The sequence below is a fragment of the Cyprinodon variegatus genome, unplaced genomic scaffold, assembly GCF_000732505.1.
Source record: "Cyprinodon variegatus isolate N-32 unplaced genomic scaffold, C_variegatus-1.0 Scaffold204, whole genome shotgun sequence".
Taxonomy (NCBI): domain Eukaryota; kingdom Metazoa; phylum Chordata; class Actinopteri; order Cyprinodontiformes; family Cyprinodontidae; genus Cyprinodon; species Cyprinodon variegatus.
Window position 1 is genome coordinate 1,145,772 of NW_015150657.1, and position 18,484 is coordinate 1,164,255.

The following is an 18,484-nucleotide window of genomic DNA, read 5'->3' on the forward strand; positions in this document are numbered from 1 at the left end:
CCTGGCTAAGGTGCAGAGAGCTGTATGCATGCTGAGCAACACCACGGCAATCGCTGAGGCCTGGGCTCGACTAGACCATAAGTTTGATCTCATGTATGCCAAGAGAGCCTTTGTCCACTGGTATGTTGGAGAGGGAATGGAGGAGGGAGAGTTCTCTGAGGCCAGGGAAGATTTAGCTGCTTTGGAGAAGGATTACGAAGAGGTTGGAGCTGACAATGTTGAGGATGAGAATGATGAGGAAGAATACTGATTTTATTTTTTTCTCCCATCACATAGACTAAGTTAGTGGATATTTTTCTTGTTTTAAGACCATTTATACTGTTGATTTTTTTCTTTTTAGGAGGGGGTTCATATACAAAAGCTTAATGGAGATATTAATAACATCAAACGGCGCATATAGTTAGTGGATGAGCTGAAATTATAGCCAGGATTGGATTGCTGTTGGTTTACATTGGCCCCTATTTAATTTAATGTACAGATTTTGATACAGGAAAAATGTTATCAGTGATTGGGAACAATACAGATTCCTGATTGTTTGGTTAGGGAGAAAAAATGGAATCCATATCAACTTTAGACTTAATTAAAGGGGGTTCATAAAACATGATAATTGTGCCAATTACTGCCTCAAACTTCCATTTCTTGGAGAAAATCCCTGATTATTGGGAAAGATAATCCTGCCATTTGCGGTGTGTTAAGACTGAAATTGTTTGGAAGAACTTTGCGACCACTCGGATCAGAAAGTGAGGAAATCCAACAAAGGAAAACTAGCATCCCATAACAGCATCCTAGATTATTCTGTGCTTCTTATGAGCAACCCCAGTAAGAAATTCTGTGGTGTTTTGATTTTCACAAGAGTCCTGCACTGTTCCAATATTTTTAAATCCATACCATCTCCCACAGTAGAGTTCAGAACCGGGACCCAACCAGTCTGAACAGCAATTATTGCTGTTTAAAACCCCACCCAGACCCATGAGTAATAGAGCATGGCCCTACCAGTGATTACAAGGTATACACACAACTACTCATGTTCATTAAAATCATTTAGCCATGAAGAACTTTACTTTTGAAGCTTCAGCAGAATGCTTCTAATAAAAGAGGCGCAAGTGCATTGACTGATGATCACATGCCATTGTGCTTCCAGATGACTAGCGGTGAACAAGGTGAATGCCGAAGGGCCTTTTCTTTCTCACACTATGATAAATACACTCTCACACCTGCATGCATACAATATACCAATCAAAACAAGCCTCTTTTGAAGCAACTGTTTAATTTCAAATGCAACAAAGATGGGATAAGAATACAATTTCCAATGTAGAGGATGCAGCATCACTATTTCAGGAGCTTAGGCTAAAACAAACTCCTCAGAGCTCAAATGAACTTACTCCAATTTTTTATTAACTATGGCTTTTAGCAACTGATATTAAGGCCTTGCTCTTACGTTGGCTGTGCAGGAAACTAATATCGTCCACCGTTTTACTGAAGGGGTTGTGCCCTCTCTTTTACTGAATCACAAACTCATTAGATAAAAAGTCTCTTTCGCTATTTGGGCTTGATGCCAGAATTGAAACCATTTTATGCCTTATCAGTGCTATGTTGGAGAACATATTTGCATGTTCTATCCAACATAGGAAAATTCACAAAGCATACTTGGGTCACTTTAAGTTAGTGTAGGCTATCTTGTTGCAAGCTAGAAAAATCTATTATCCAGTTTTCTTGAGTCACTTTGATCATTAAGATTCAGGGTTAATAAAAAACAAAATATGAATAACTTTCATTTAAGTCTTAACTCTTTGTGTACTATCTGCCCGTTTTTTGTTTACATTTATCCGTGTCTATACTCATAAAATAAAAAGCATACCGTTTCTTTCTTGTTTTTTTGTTATTTTTTTGTTAAAGGATTTCTTTAAGCTCTTTTGTCAGGCTAGAAAACTTAGACCAAACCCTCCACTTTGTGCCCCTCCCCCCTTCAGTTTCGTCTCCAATGAGGAATGTAAGTTATGAAAGGGCTTCTATGTCTGCTTAAACGTACCCATCAGCTGTGTCTCTGTGAGAGTGAGAGCCATAGAAAATAACTGATGTGTTCACTGACTGGTGTTGTTTGTGCAGCTCATTCTCAGACATTGGGCTGTAGCAACAATGGGATCCCAGTTCACTTTGCATGCTTATATGAATAACAAATAACAGCCCCGTGGTTCTAATCTAGTCTATCATGTTGTAATATACAGTTACTTACATTTTGTTTGGTCTTTCTGAGTTGATAAATCATTATAATAAATACTAGATAGTGTCAAACCATATAATGCCATGCTCTACCATTATACTATAAATGATGTGTTCTGACCAGCCCCACTCTCAATGATTAAAATCTCTCTGTCATGTCCAAAATAAAAATGTTATCCATCCTATGCAGCTTAGTGTGGTTCTTGAATTTACTATTTGATGCATAAAATAAACTTTGTAGCCACACGTGTTAACACAACCATAAAGGCTTACTGTTTCTATCTCAGTGCTTATAGAGGAAACACTGTTTTACAATATCAAACATACCGGTAAGCATTTTGGGCACCTTAGGTATTGTCCTTTTGTACTTCACTACATAAGGATACAATAAAACATGAATAAAAGGGTTCTTTTTATTCTGTACCTTTGAAACTTGTAAGGGTTACTGATATGCTCTAAACAGAGTTTGAATGGGTTTTATGGTAGTTATAATGAAAAGCAGTGTCAAGAACTTCCCTCTTTTTTTTCCCCTCTGAGCTGCTGTTCCCTCCCGTCAATAAACTATGCAGCTGCTTTCTGCGGTTTACTGCCTGCCCCCATCACATCCTTCCCTATATAAGCCCCGGCTCGCCCTTTTTCCTGCACTTCTGCCTTGTGTCTGAATCCTCATCGTCAGTCGAAGGACAAGCAGACAAAATGGTGAGTAGCTGCTTGGCTGATGACATTGTTTGGAAATTTCCTCTGTCTGTTTCCATTATTTTGCTTAAACATGGGAGCCTCTTAATCCTCATTTGCCTCTGCTGCAAAAGGGTGTTAATAAAAAACAACTTTATCCTTCTAAGTGCAAGCCAATCATAATGAATTTAATTAAAAAAACGCTTTTTAGGGTTTCAATAGGATATTTGGATTTAGGAAGCATGAGTAAATGTAGCTCAATGAAGAATGTTAAGTCATGCCCAGCTGAAAAACAAAATGAGTTAGCTGATAGATACTTTATACACAAAACTTTTCTTATGCAAGGTTTGTTTCAAGTTGATTTTTCTTGTTGAATAGCAGAGACACACCCAAATAAGGAAAAATGAACTAGATTTGCTGTTCTTTTTCCTCAGTGGGATCGATCATTGTAATCGTGGCAGTGGGAGGGACGAAACAAAAAAGAAAGAGAGGAGGGGTTTTGCCTGCAGTGTGGGCTAGATGGCAGACATTTTGTAAGGGCTCTGCTTGGGAAATGTGGAGGGAGAGAAAGAGGGAGAGATAGGGACATCCCAAAGTGTTACAAACCACAACAACATGTCGCTGTAGATGTGGCGGGGGAGAAGAGAAGAGGGGGAGGGGATAAGGAAGGGAGGGAATACAGGATGAGGAGGTATGAGTAAGAATTCCCCTTTTTTTTCCATTCAGTCTTCCTGTCTGCCACTTATTCTGTTTATGAAAACTAAGACACAATGGAGACTTCCTTATATGTTCCAGTAACACCCAGATGTGACATTAAGATCCACTTTAGTAACAGCTGAGTCCTGATTTATAAGTTGAGCTTTGTATTGTTCATAACTTTGTTCAACTGTCAGTTTAAAGTGTATTAAAGTTTATATAAAGTGTTTTATTCCAAGTAAAATTGCCTCTAACCATGTCTCTTATTTTTCTAGCGTGAGTGTATTTCTATGCATGTCGGCCAAGCCGGAGCCCAGATGGGCAATGCATGTTGGGAGCTGTACTGTCTCGAGCATGGGATTCAGCCAGATGGTCAGATGCCTTCAGACAAGACTCTTGGGGGAGGGGATGACTCCTTCAACACCTTCTTCAGTGAAACGGGGGCAGGGAAGCACGTTCCCAGAGCTATCTTTGTTGACCTGGAACCTACTGTCATTGGTCAGCACTCTATAGATGATCAATCACTTACAAATATGTAAGTTTGTGGATTAGATGTCATACCAATTTTTTTTGTGGTTTATTCATAGATGAGGTGCGTACAGGAACATACCGTCAGCTTTTTCATCCCGAGCAGCTGATTACTGGAAAGGAAGATGCTGCTAACAACTATGCTCGTGGTCACTACACCATTGGCAAGGAGATCATCGATCTTGTTCTAGATCGGACACGTAAACTGGTAAGGGTTTACAGCGCAACATTTATATTTGCACAGGATGCAAAAATTTACATCTACCGGTGAATTTTAATTTATCAAAAAACTTTCTTTTCAGGCTGATCAGTGCACTGGCCTGCAAGGATTCCTCATCTTCCACTCTTTTGGTGGAGGAACTGGCTCTGGTTTCACCTCCCTTTTGATGGAAAGACTTTCTGTTGACTATGGGAAAAAATCCAAACTTGAATTTGCTGTCTACCCAGCCCCCCAGGTTTCCACTGCAGTAGTAGAGCCTTACAACTCCATCCTGACCACCCACACCACCCTGGAGCACTCTGACTGTGCTTTCATGGTGGACAATGAAGCCATCTATGATATCTGCCGCAGAAATCTCGACATTGAGAGACCAACCTACACCAACCTGAACAGGCTAATTGGCCAGATTGTGTCTTCAATCACAGCATCCCTTCGCTTTGATGGAGCTCTGAATGTTGACCTGACAGAGTTCCAGACCAACTTGGTGCCTTATCCTCGCATCCACTTCCCTCTGGCTACCTATGCTCCGGTTATCTCTGCTGAGAAAGCCTACCACGAGCAGCTATCTGTGGCTGATATAACCAATGCCTGCTTTGAACCAGCTAATCAGATGGTGAAGTGTGACCCACGTCATGGTAAATACATGGCATGCTGTTTGCTTTATCGTGGTGATGTTGTGCCCAAAGATGTCAACTCTGCCATCGCTGCCATAAAAACCAAACGCACCATCCAGTTTGTGGACTGGTGCCCCACAGGCTTTAAGGTTGGCATCAACTACCAGCCACCTACTGTGGTTCCTGGAGGAGACCTGGCTAAGGTGCAGAGAGCTGTGTGCATGCTGAGCAACACCACAGCAATCGCTGAAGCCTGGGCACGACTAGACCATAAGTTTGATCTCATGTATGCCAAGAGAGCCTTTGTCCACTGGTATGTTGGAGAAGGAATGGAGGAAGGAGAGTTCTCTGAGGCCAGAGAAGACATGGCTGCTTTGGAAAAGGATTATGAAGAAGTTGGCACCGACAGCCTGGGAGAAGAGGATGAAGAGGGAGAGGAATACTAAGGGGGGCCAAGACCGCCAAACATTCCAAACCTTGTTCTGAATGCAACATTCCCTGCAGCATTCATAAATTCTGATATGGTGATTTGGCACTATTATCAATAAAAGTTCAAATTAATGTGTTGAGTGAACTTTTTATTAATTATTTTAAAGAAACTTCCAGGCCTTGCAATCAAACTAAATACACCAATAAAACATGAGGGTGAATTTACTAAATAAGCAAAAGCAATAAGGAGACACATTTTCCATGACACACAGCATCTGTTCTCTTAAGGACTGCACAACTGTAGTGTGACTAATAATCCATATCATCCTTATTATTCTATAAGGACATGAATAGCCGGTGTATAATTTTTCTAATCAATAATGGTTAACAATAGATACTATATTTTCTACCAAAGATCTTAGCATTAAGGATTGCAGTTATCCAAATGGTGACTTATTTTACGTTAATATTAAACTTCTATTTTCTGGTTAGCTTTCTGCTTCTGCAGTGTCTTATTTTGGCCCTAAAGGGTGTCGTGGAAAATCTGCAATGCCTATATAACCCAGCAGATGGCGATAAACACGCAATTAAAGTTGAGCCAGCTGGCGACATCATCACTAGATTTACTCAAATTCACAAATGGCCCTTTTTATTATTATTATTAATAAAAAAATAAAAATATTTATTTTTATATCCAACCTACAGTCATTTTTAAAATTTAGGCTATATAGATATAGATACTTTCAACAACAAATTTTGGGTTTAGGTCGTGCAAAATGGCCACAATAATAACCCAAAACAAAGCAAAACAAAAAATAAATCAAATATCAGGGCAAATAAAAATATTTTTTGCATGTTCCCAGTGTAGAGTGCAGTGACCTCTAAAACAGACGACCCGTATAAAAATTATTATACCAATGATATATTATTATTATTATACAATAACTATTATTATTATTATTATTATTTATATTAGTGTTTCCATATTTACATTTTAACAGAGCAACAGTGTCTATTTTTTCCCCCCATTTATGGGGAATGAAGTCTCATACTTATTTTTCTATTGGTCAAAAAACGACATCAAAGGCTACTGGACGAAGAGAAAGGTTTTAGATTTTGCTAAAAACAACTCTACGTGTGACAATTCATATGGCACACAAAGAACAGGAAAAATAAAACAGAAACAAAATAGATAAATTTATCTAAGTTATAGTTTTTAACTTTGAAACTGTATATTTCTAATGGGTCAGCGTTTTAGAAATAAAGCAACTCTAACAAAACAGAACAAATGTATTTAAAGCACAGCAGTTTTTTAATCGGTTAAAACAAGCAGACGCTAAAGTGGGCGGGGCTTGTGACGTGCCTCAGACGCTGGTATTTTCTAGACGCTTCATGGCTTTCTGTCGGCTCGCAGTGACGTAGAGGGCACAGCTGAGTGGCAGTCAGTGTGGACCAGGCTAACTGTCTGTATGTTTCACCTACTGAAAGCTTGGGAGCAGACCTAAAGTTGAACCGTATTGCAGAAAATTTCCGTGTAGACACATCGTGGAAGGAAAAAACGGGAGGCGGCCACGGCTGTCACAACATAGCAACCATTCCTCAGGATATTAACTAATCTCCAAGGGGCGCGAGTGTCTTAACTGACCACCAGTTGGACCGTTAGACAAGAAAGGTGAGCAGTTTTGGGCAATAACATGCGAGGTGTGACTACCTCCAGCTAAAATTCCGTTTTCTGTTTATAGGAAGTCCAAATTCTCCATATTAGGACAATTTACCACCGATATGAAATAAATACTGACCCCTCCTCTAACCGGAGGCACTGGGACAGCATAACACCTGTGCATGTTTATATTGACCGTTTTTGGGCTTCTTAAGGCCTACTGTCATGACAGCAGCAGTTGTTAGATTCCTGAGTACTGGAAATAACACAGATATAGCACATGTATGCGCGCGTGGAGTTTTCCACGGGGAGATCGAAAGTTAAGTTTATTTTTATATATGTTTTTTTTAGTTTTTTTTTTTTTTTTTGCCTCGCCTTGGAAGCCCCCCTCAGCAGACTAATGTGATTGGCATGATGGTTGAAGTGTTGTCAGTGGCTATTATAGATTTGCTGACTGAACTTAGTTCAAGAGCATTTAAGTTTTCACTTTTCAAAGGAGGAAAATAAACCCTTTATTATTTTGAAAAGTTGTTAAAATCTTTTTGATGTTTGTAATAAGCGTTTGTAGTGTTTTTGGTTAACATTTAATGCATATATCATAGCTATACTATTATAATTTCTTAATATTTTCAAAGGGAATAATAGCAGCAATGTTACTATCATGCAAACAGCACCAAAAAACTTTTTGGCAAATTAAACCTATTTAGGATTTTCTTTTCCATTATTTAGCATGGAAAAAAACCAAAACAAAAATAAAACAATAACGTTGGCTAATTGTGTTTTAGAGATCTGATGCATGATTATCTCTTGCTTTAGCATTAATTTAAAAAAGATATTGCAGCATAAGTTTGAAGTTTTGACCACCAAGTTTTATTGTAAACTTAAATATTTATTCTACATTTCCATGTATAGTATTGTGTTTTTTTATGTTATCTTTACTATTACAAAACGTTATTGTTAGAAAAATGTCTTTAGCTGCCTTAAATCAGTTTTGGTGTTACTGCTGCAACAGTCTTGATTGAGATTAATTTTAAGCAGAAATCTATTCAGCCCAAATTAATCCTGGGAAAATCTTTGAATTTCAGATTGGTGAGTGCGTGGAAGGGACATGGTGGACTATTACAGTGTCCTGGGAGTCCCCCGGAATGCCTCTCAAGATGAAATCAAGAAGGCGTAAGTACCACTAGATAATTTTATTCAATGATTTATAAAGCTATTTAAAACATCCCAATAAGGAGAGAAAATGTAGTTAAAATTAAACTTTATGAAAAGGCTTAAAGAGATTGCAAAAAAAAAAATAAAAAATTATTAAAAGGAACAATTTAAGCCTTTCTATACTATAGTGATATCACAGAGGTTCAAAGGAAGCTGATTAATAGCTCTTTGGTATAATCACGTTTTTACAAAAACTACCAGGTCATTTAGGTTTGACAAACTTAAAAGATTTGTTTAATTCTTTGTTTTAATTTCAAAAATATGAGTAAATGATGCACACATTTTTTTTGTAAAGACTAGAAATATATGGGCAGAAACCTCTATGATCAGAATTTAAATTACCCAGAGTAAACCTATATATGGAAAATTTGAAATGAAATATACTGGTTAGAATTACATTGTATTTTATTGCATTGAAAAATTCAGACAAATTTTACCTTGAGTTCTACAATTCAATTTCAGTTCTGAATTATTTGTGCTCCACATCTGTGTCCTTGAGAAAAACCAGAGTAACTGAACACAGATTCGCATAATTTCACATGACTAGCAGCAAAACTCTCAGGTTTGCATTAAATTTATTACACGCATAAAAAATGCCAGGTAAACAAATGTCACTACATGTTACTGTTGATACAATCGATTAGCTGTTGTGTTATCACGTCATACAACCCACGAGTTTGACACATGGTCCAAGGATGTGGAGCCACAAGGGGAACTATACTGAAGATGCACAACCTGTTGTACTATGCTAATCTACCATCTTAAACTATCAGCAACAAGTAGCATAGCTGTTACAGTTAGCCCAGCTATGTAACAAATGTTATACAGTCCTTAGCATATTGCTGCTTGTCAATTGTTATAATGCAGTGAATCCACCAAGCTACCACTTCTCCAGGTCTAAGCAGTCACATGGCTTCACCTTAAGCACAATGTCAACCTGGGTTTGATTACTCTGGTCTTTCTCAAGGACCCAGATGCGTGGCCAGGGAAAAAAAAATCAGACTTTATAAAATTAGTAGAACCTAATTTCATTTCTAAATTTCAATTAATTTTACCTTCTACAGCAAGTGAAAATGAAATTTGTCAAAACTTAGTTTTAAATACACTGAAGTACAGTTCCAGAGAAAAGTAATTCAGATTAAAATCACGACCTTTTTCAAATAACTGTATTATATAATTGGAAAGAAAATTCACATTATTAAATACAGTTTATATTTGGTGAAATTCACTTTTAACCCAATACATTTTGATTTGAAGTTCCCAAAGATACACTCTGGGTAATTCAAACTCAGTTTCTGATGGCAAAAGTTTCTGTTACAGATGAGCACCCACCATTATACATTTAAATAAATTAGTTTGGCCATAGAAAGTATTGTGTAAAATAATTAGTATATAAAAAAACAAACAGTTTTTCTCTGTTTACTATTTTTTCCTTTCCTGTTCTTTAACATTGATGAGATGTGTTAGGTGTAGACAGTACAGAATATGATCTGAATGTGATGTTTATATTTGCTAATAATTGTTTTTGCAACTCTGGGTGAAGGTACCGGAAACTGGCTCTGAAATGGCATCCAGATAAAAACCCGGACAACAAGGAAGAGGCAGAGAAGAAGTTTAAAGAACTTGCAGAGGCCTATGAAGTCCTGTCTGACAGTAAGTCCCAATTTAAATATTTGTGTTGCTGAGTTGTTAATGCTCTACAAACCTTTTTTTTTTTTTTTTTTACATAAGATATATCTTTTCGTATAAAAACAAAAGCTATTTTATTGACATGGAGGGTTATGCCACCTCTGTTTTTGTGATTTATCAGCTTACAACTAGTGTCAACCTGTGTTGAAAATGTTATTTAAAAAAATGACTTCTAATTGGTTCTACTGTTTTTTTCCTCTTTACCAGAGAGCAGACGCGATGCATATGACAGATATGGAAACGACAAAATGCCACACTCAGGTAATTATACTAAGGCACATACAAGATCAGTGGTTATTATGTACTTTGGAATACAGTAGTTTGTATCTAAAAATTGTACAATTTTTCCCCAGTTATTAATTTTTGAAAACATCCATTTACTCTGACATCTACTTTTCTCAGGTTCCTCCACCGCAGACTTCTCAGACCTCTCAGGATTTACCTTCACATTCCGCAGCCCAGACGAGGTGTTCAGAGAGTTTTTTGGTGGACAGGATCCTTTTGCTAGCCTTTTTGGTATGGTAAACAGCTTTATCTTTTGATTTTATACCTTTTCAAATTTTCTTTCCAATTATATAATTCATTTAGACCTATTAAAGGATCATTAAAGTAGGGGACTCGTCTGTAGTGAAAAGCATAGTTTTTATAAATCATCATTTCTTTCCTAAACATCTTTCCTTCTATATTTCTGCACTGATGCTAACATAACTGTGTATCTCTCCAGATGACTTTGCTTCATTCGGAGTCCCTCAGTCTCGCCTTGGCCCCAGTCGATTCTTCTCTTTTCCCTCAGCTGGAGGTAAAAACATAATTCCTTAAAAAGTTATCAACATTAAGGTATTTCATAATAACTTTCCAGTGAGTCTATCTACATAACTGTAGTTTGTATAAAAGTAGGTTAATCATTAAAAGGCAGTGGGATTGAATTTAATAACATTGTTATTATGACACACCTCTTATTTAGCCAGTGTTCTGGATTACTGAAGCAATTTTCTTACTTTATATCTTAATTTTCCAGCTACAGCAGCTTGTTGTTGGTTATATTCTGATGGTCTGCACAAATTAAATGTCATATTAACATTTCCTCTCATGTTTTCTAATCTATTCATTTTCTGCAGTTGGATTTAGCTCTTTTTCTACTTCCTTTGGTGGTTTGGATGCGATGGAGAGTATGGGAGGAGGAATGGGTAACTTCAAATCGGTTTCTACCTCTACTCGCATTGTAAATGGGAAACGCACCACCACTAAGAAGTATGTGAAAACCTTAACAGATAAAAAAGATTCAGCTGTTTAAATACATGACACACAAAAGTGAAGTAAAGCTTCACCATGTCCCTTCCACGCACTCACCAATCTGAAATTCAAAGATTTTCCCAGGATTAAGTATAAGCTAATGTTGGTCATTTTTAAGCTTATTAGTATCTTATTATATCAATACCGTGGTTAGTCTTTTATGGTGTCCAAATGGTAGGAAAATATAAGATATTGGTAAAGAACTGTTGTTGGTGATAAAGCGATTATTAATGTCAGACAGTGATATCTGTCCAGATTTTCATATTGTGCATCGATACAAAATTTCTTGGATCTAAAACTAATCCTTGTTTGGATTACTTGCAGGATAAAGGAGAACGGTCAGGAAAGGGTGGAGATTGAAGAAGATGGGGTATTAAAGCAGGTTCTTATTAATGGTAAGAAACTTTACAAAATTAAGTGCTGATAGATTTGAAATGTATAATTTTAGGTTTGTGTGAAAAATCCCTTTATTTTAAAGCTCACGTAACATTTTTTTTTTTCATTTCACCATTTTTAAAAATGAATAATGCACATTTTGCGATGTTTAATCTGACCTTCAGAATATACCATTGATATTGCATTTCTGTAGATAAAGGCAGAGTATTTATCACCTCTGTTTCCTTAAGTCATTGCTATACGGCACGCATATTGGTAAGCTTCCTAAAAAAAGAGACCTCAAACTTTGATTATTTTTATATTTAATGGGACATATACTGAACAATTTTAAAAAAAAAAGCTCACATTTATTAGGGGGAAATTTATAAAGAATAAATCTCCTGCTTACAGATGGGTGCACATCCTTGACTCTTATTTCAACATTTTGTGCTATTGAGTGCACATCTGTCTTCAACTATAGTGAATTTATGACTTCAATTAAAAAATCCCTTGCAGGACAGTATAATCCCAGTATTCTTGACTGAAAAAAACAACAAAAAATGTAAACCATACAATAATTATAGCCTTAAGAAAGTAAAGAACTTGTGTTGATTAAAGGCAGCAGCTGTCAGTCAGCCTTAGGATAATGTGAGAGGCTGAGGCTTCTAACCAACGCTCCTAGTCTTTGTTCCAAAACAGAATAAACAAATCACAGAAACATTTAACCTTCAGTGAGCACTTTTTCTGAAGGTCACTGAGTCAGTGGCTTTGTGCCATTCTTGTAACGTGTTACCTAATAACGCGTTAGTGCCAACACCGACTACCAATCAAGTTGTAAACTAGATAATGTTATTGTGGTTACAACAGACAGGCCCTTTGGACATTTATGAGTTTGACTGAATATGTATTTCTGATTTCAGAAACAAACATTCGAAAAATATCGAAACGGCCAATTAAAATGTGTAAACATTTCTAGGTATCTGAAGCTTAATATCTACAGCACAATTTTGTTTTTTAAACATTCTTAAATTCAGTTTTTGCTGACAAAAAATTAAATTAGAAATCTGTTATTACAGATCTGACTATTTAAGTGATCTACAAATGTAGGAGGAGAACACTTTAAATAAATGTCAAAATGGCCTGCCATACAGGACTACATATAAACGTATTCATTATCAATTAACAATCTTCTCCAATGGAACCTCCCCCTTCTCTGCAGCTGTAGAGCTGTAGCTCTTTCTTTTAAAACATGTTCCAACTCTGCTGGTAAAGATTCTCAGTCATCCAGGTCATAGTCATTCCAAAAAGGTTAAGAAAATTAAAAAATAAACCACTGGAATTTATTTTCAAGTTTGAAGACATTTTGCTTCCCATCCAGGAAGCTTTCTCAATTCAAAATGTCTGGAGTAGCGTTTCATTTCCAGGCTTATAGAGTGGCCCAAACAAATGTTCCAAATCCCCATAAGCCTGCATTAAAATCTCTAGTTCCAGTGGTGTGACATGAGCAAACTTCCTCTGGCCTGTTGTTGTGGTGATTCATTGAATCAGGGCTCCACTGATGATGACTTTTAATAGTTGTTATGCACACACTTGACTCTTGAGTGGATGTGCTTAGGATTCATTAAACTAACTCCATACCAGCCGATGGGAAAGTAAAAAAAATCAGTTTCCAACCTCAGGCTGGATCAATCCAGAATTATGGGTTTGACCAAAATATTGTTGAAACTGCAGTGTGAAACAGACCTCAGAGGTCTCTCTCTTAAAGCCCCGTCACATTCAGACACTCCACTACACCTTTAGTCCAGCTGGTGGCGCCAGTAAGAACACACAGCTAGTGTCCCCCTTTACTTTCAGTGTTGAACAGTTACCATATAAGCAAATCCCTTAGCATAAAGTTTAAATAATTATTTGAACAACAGTCCTTTTCCACATATGCATTTCTGTTCACATGTTTGCTTCAGGCTTAGGTTTGTAGACAATAAAACTCTATTTACGTTAAATAGCACAAATCTTCTGAAATGCAAAGATTTCTCTAACTATGATGGTTAAAGTAGTGTTATTTGTTCAGCCATTGTTTATTCACTGCTATATATAACATTTAGACTAATATTATGTAATCAGAGATTCAGTTTGTTTTAATATGTGTTTAACAAACAGAGAAATGTCTTTATATGTGTTTTTCATAGGTGTGGAGGACGAAATGGCTCTTGCACTTGAGCTCAGTAGAAGAGAAGGACACCAGTCCGCTCAGAAACCACAGCTCCTGAATGGATCACCCTATCACTCCGACCGTCACAGCACTGCGCCTGCACATCGGTCATTTAGCGCAGCTCCCTTTTATAACCATGTGGATGACAGTGAGGATGAAGAAGAAGATGAAGACCTTCAGATGGCTTTGGCATGTAGCCTGTCAGAAATGGAAGGGCAGCAGCAAGCCGGTGCTACCAACTTCATACCAGGTGCTGTGGGTAGGGGCAGAACCAAACATACTAAAACTGGGGGCAACACAGTAGAAGGGCTTGTTAATGGACAAACTGTTCATCTGTCCAGTGCGTACAAAGTAGTTGGAGAGGGGAAAGGTGATGAGGGGCACTTTAAAGTTAGCACAAGTTCTGGAGCTAGCTCTGAAACAAAGCAGAATGGAACCAGAGAGCCAGCTACAGCTGCTCCCACTACACTGTCGACTGAAGAAAAGATCAAACCAGTGGCAAAAACATCAGAAGGGAGTGTGAAAAAGAACAGGTGTGGGTGTGTTGTGTTATAGCATGGTCTCATTGCATATCTAAGAAGGCTCCCCTTCCTCTTAGCATGGTGTCAGCTTACAGCCACAAATTATAGTACATGCAAAAATGATTCTTTACCTAAAGGTCTGGCAGCTGTTTGCTAACAGTATGCAATATTGAATTATGCACATAAGGTGATAAAAATATTTTTGAATTCTTACTTGCAAAAGAACAATGAATGATTGTTTTGAAAAGGAGAGAATGTCTGAGTAGACAGGTGGAATGAGTAGGAACCTAGAAAATAACCGCTTTGAGTTTTTTTTTAAGTTTTTGCAGATTGTTAGAAATGGAGGTAAGTTTGGATTGAAGTCAGCTTTGGTTTCAGAGAGACGGTTTGAAATGCATCACTTCTAAAGTATAGCAGGTTGGTGTTATAGAGAAATAGATTGAACAGATCGGTTAGTTTAAAAAAAATGCCGAATCAAAGTAAAATGTATATGTGTGCCTCTCTCAGTGTATCTTTGAGAGTTTGAGTCTTTGAGAACCCTGCCACAAACTGTGCCAAACCCATGCCTGTCTCAAGCAAGTGATTCAAATCAAAAAGTATGTCACAAGGCTTTCAGTGGAAGTTCTTATCTTTGATTAAAGATGTCTTCTGTAAGTACCTGACCAACATTAATGGAAAATCTAGTTATTCAAAGCACACATTATGGAGTTAGGAATACTTTATATTTATGTACTGGTGCTGAATACATTTTTTAAGAACTGTGTTGTTAAATGTGCAGTGCCTTTAAAAAGTAAACCCTGAACTGTTTTAGTTTTAATGTTTTCTAGAGCTAGACTGGAAGGGACACGGCAATGCAAAGGATTGTTCTATTCAGATGAGACCAAAGTGTAATCTTTTGGCCAACAATTGAACCAGTGACTAAACTAAAGGTCACACCTTCTATTCCTAATATTCCTGTTTTTTCCACACTAGTGACCTTTGACAAGAGGTTAAAATCTTACATGAATTCACAATGTTTACCCGTTTCTAAGTTCCTTTAGATAAAAGCACCCTTACTCACAAATGAATTAATAAAAAGCAAATTTATTATGATTGTGCTTTCTATATAAGAAATAATAAACAAGTAAAAAAAAAATTGCACTAGATAAGTTAAAGTTCAGGCACCAAATCTCAGCCTTTTTCCCCTCTTAATTTTTTTGCACTGCTCTCACCATTGCACTCTATTTGCACATTACTTATACTACAGTAACAGTGCTGTGTGTTTGTTGCATTTATATGTAGGAGTCTGATAGGTACAAGCAGCTTTTTTTTGTTTGTGTGTGTGTGTGTGTGTGTGTGGCGGGGGACTCTTGCAATGAATGCTGGTGTCTCAGTTAAAAAGGCCTCGTTTCAGACCTCTAAGGACGTAAAATTATTGTTAAGTGGTGAAACACTATCTGTGAAACAGGGTTGTTGTTTGTTTTGTAAAAACTAATTCTGGAACTTTAGAAAGCCAAGTTGTTGCCAAATCCCAAAAGCATTCAAATCAAAGTATTACTAGTGTTGTGTAGTGTTTAAAGTACATTTTAGACAAAACTTGTTTTCTGGACTGCTGAAGCAGCAGAAAGTTAATGTGCCATAATTCCTAAAAACTTGATATGTTTAATGATGCATATTGATTTAAACAAGACGATTTCTGTCCCTGGCAAATGAGATTTAAATTATGGAAATATGAATTACAGATAATTCCTCCTCTTTACTAATAATGTGAAGCGGACATAAGAGCAAATATGAATAGATGGATTGTTTTATATACATATATATTGATTGACTTAAAATATTGTACTACCTTGCACTACCATGTGTTATTTTTCAATTTAATAAACTGATAACTAATAAAGATTGAGCCTAAAGAGGTGTTCTTTTTTTTTTCTTCAGAATTCTATTGCCTCACTTTCTCATTAATCTTGTTCTAGTATTATTGATATTTGTCCTACTTTAGTCAGATATGTTTGATTAAATCCTGACTCAAGCTGATATGTATTTTCGCTATAAATACATAATCGGTTAAAAAACAAGTGTATTTGGTTCTAAGTTATGGCATAACTTAAACCCTTGTCTCATACTTCCTACTTCCTGTTTCAGACTCAGACTTCAAGGCCTTCACAAGCTAACCTGATTGGCTCATGCTGCTCTGTGCGCTTAAGCCCCACCCCGAGGTAAAGAACCATTGTGACTCTGCGGCATCCTGAACATATTTTTTTCTCCTTATCCGTCCCCATATAGATTCTATCCCATCTCAAGATAAACTGTAACGTCATTTTTTAACATCTGTTTTTTGCAGGTCTAAGGTCATACTCGCTACAATGCACTTTCTCTCGCCATGATGTGTTCTGTCTCAGAATGAAACCTTGAAAACTTTGTATTTGTTGCTTTGTGTTTCTTTTCTGTTTATAGCTTTTCAGAAAGCGAAAGAAGAGTAACTGGAAATATTTTGACAGCCAAGGACGGAGTTATGTGTGCGACAAAAGATTGTGAATATTTTTTAAGCTTTGCTTTGGAAAACAGGTACAAAATATATTAAAATCGTATTCAAAGAATAGGAAATTATATTTACTCAGTCAAAATGTTCCACAAATTCTGAAATATATTTTCGAGACACGAAACAGAGGAAATAAAGACTTTGTCTCTTTCCACTTTGATTAAATTTGTATTAATCCTCCAATTGTTTTGAGAATGATAATGACACATACAATGAGAAATTGTCTCTTGACCAGAATCAGTCTGAACTTGATTTTCCCTGGGATGCTTATTAGAAACTCAAAAGGTCGGTATCTTTATCGGTACCTAGCACTCTTTAGAATGGAAGATCTAAGTCATGGATGCTGAATGAATGCTTTTTCAGAATTTGTAAGGTGTTTGAAAATGAGGTCAGAGAAATTGTACAACTAACTGAGACATTGTCTACTGGTTGCTCATGAGAACGAGAGACTGGTCCATACTTTCATCAAATAACGGGAAAGCTACATTCGGTACAGCAAAGTTACGTTTTTTTTTTTTTTTTTGGTCTTTTTTTGCTTTGAGCTCTCAACCTCTGTAATGAAACACACTGGAGTTGAAAACTCAACATTTTGGGAATCTCTGGCTGTGTCCGAACGTACACTCTAACCCCTAAATTCCTCAGTCACTATATAGAGCAGGGACTATATAGTGTACTTTATAGTCAAGTCAGTTAACTTACCGTTCGGACAGATGATCACGGCTTTTCGTTCCCTGTTGGCCACGTAACTCCACCTCCCTGCACTTTACCTGCAGCATCTTTGTTATTTGTCACCGCTGTTAGGTAGCTGGGCCCATGATGCTTTGTAAGGAGAACTCTCCTCGAAAAGCATTCCGGGATATATCTGCTTGTCTATTGACCATGGATGATCACTTTTCAAGACGCATTGTGGGAAATGTAGAGTCCACTACCTTTTCATCTACTAGACATTCAACCACTCATCTAAAATGTCGTAGTCACTATATGGTGGTTTGAGCGGACATTCGGACACTGCCTCTGAGTTAAGGATCTTTTTTTTTATTGGAAACGCACAAAGTAAGCAAATTCAGCAAGTCCGTATCACGAATTGAAAGCTGTATAGAAACCAAAGAACAGTTGAAAAACTAATAATTTTATCGCTTATTACTCTTAATAATCGTTCAAATATTAAAACATTAATTATAAATGAAAATAAAAAATGCACAATTATTTAAATCATACTATAAAATAAAACCAACAACACAGGAATAATTTTCTTCTGCTGCATCACATCACAAATTTATTAAGATCAAGTCAAAAATACATTTTTATAGATATTTTCTATTTGTCTGCTACATGAAATAAACAACCATCAGCGTGAATTATTTACATTAATCACATTGACTAAGATGGCAAAAGAGTATGAAGAAAGCAACATCTTGGGTGGAAATAGGTAGATTTGTTGATGCCAATAGAAGGCATCCATCACTAAAAGAATCAGAGCCAGAGAGGAACTTACATCTTTAAGCCAAAGACACAGCCTCAGGGTAAAAAAAACAAATCGACAACATTGACACTTGACACAACCACATCCAAAGATTTAAAATAAACTACTTTCACGTTGACTTAGTAAGGTGAATGTA

The 18,484-nt window shown here is 36.8% G+C and overlaps 2 protein-coding genes across 7 annotated transcripts in view; both read left to right on the forward strand.

The window, feature by feature from the left end:
• LOC107088035 (tubulin alpha chain) overlaps positions 1-5,514 on the forward strand; it is a 7,141-nt gene extending 1,627 nt beyond the window's left edge. Inside the window, exons 1-4 of one of the 2 annotated variants that reach the window (XM_015379949.1) lie at positions 2,740-2,919; positions 3,867-4,089; positions 4,179-4,327; positions 4,422-5,514. In XM_015379949.1, coding sequence (XP_015235435.1) covers positions 2,917-2,919; positions 3,867-4,089; positions 4,179-4,327; positions 4,422-5,399 — 1,353 coding nt within the window. In that variant the 5' untranslated portion in view covers positions 2,740-2,916 and the 3' untranslated portion in view covers positions 5,400-5,514. Of the gene's footprint in view, positions 1-2,739; positions 2,920-3,866; positions 4,090-4,178; positions 4,328-4,421 lie in introns of those variants that run through there. The other variant, XM_015379950.1, reaches the window with a different exon arrangement.
• Positions 5,515-6,770: 1,256 nt separating this feature from the next.
• LOC107088036 (dnaJ homolog subfamily B member 6-like) lies at positions 6,771-18,279 on the forward strand. Of its 5 annotated transcripts, none has more exons than XM_015379952.1 (11): positions 6,771-7,054; positions 8,128-8,215; positions 9,801-9,910; positions 10,154-10,207; positions 10,349-10,462; positions 10,671-10,745; positions 11,065-11,197; positions 11,564-11,634; positions 13,801-14,073; positions 16,469-16,542; positions 16,668-18,279. In XM_015379952.1, exons 2-10 carry the CDS (start codon positions 8,151-8,153, stop codon positions 16,495-16,497), a joined length of 924 nt encoding a protein of 307 aa, XP_015235438.1. In that variant the 5' UTR covers positions 6,771-7,054; positions 8,128-8,150; the 3' UTR covers positions 16,498-16,542; positions 16,668-18,279. The 5 variants fall into 5 exon arrangements, with proteins under 5 accessions (XP_015235438.1, XP_015235441.1, XP_015235442.1 ...); XM_015379955.1 differs by having other exon boundaries at positions 16,675-18,279; XM_015379956.1 differs by having other exon boundaries at positions 16,781-18,279.
• The last annotated feature ends 205 nt before the right edge of the window (positions 18,280-18,484 follow it).

Coding starts and splice junctions, on each gene's coding strand:
- LOC107088036 (XM_015379951.1), top strand. CDS start 8,151: ATGGTGGACTATTACAGTGTCCTGGGAGTCCCCCGGAATGCCTCTCAA. Junction 10,208..10,348: donor CGACAAAATGCCACACTCAG/GTAATTATACTA, acceptor TACTTTTCTCAG/GTTCCTCCACCGCAGACTTC. Junction 10,746..11,064: donor CTCTTTTCCCTCAGCTGGAG/GTAAAAACATAA, acceptor CATTTTCTGCAG/TTGGATTTAGCTCTTTTTCT.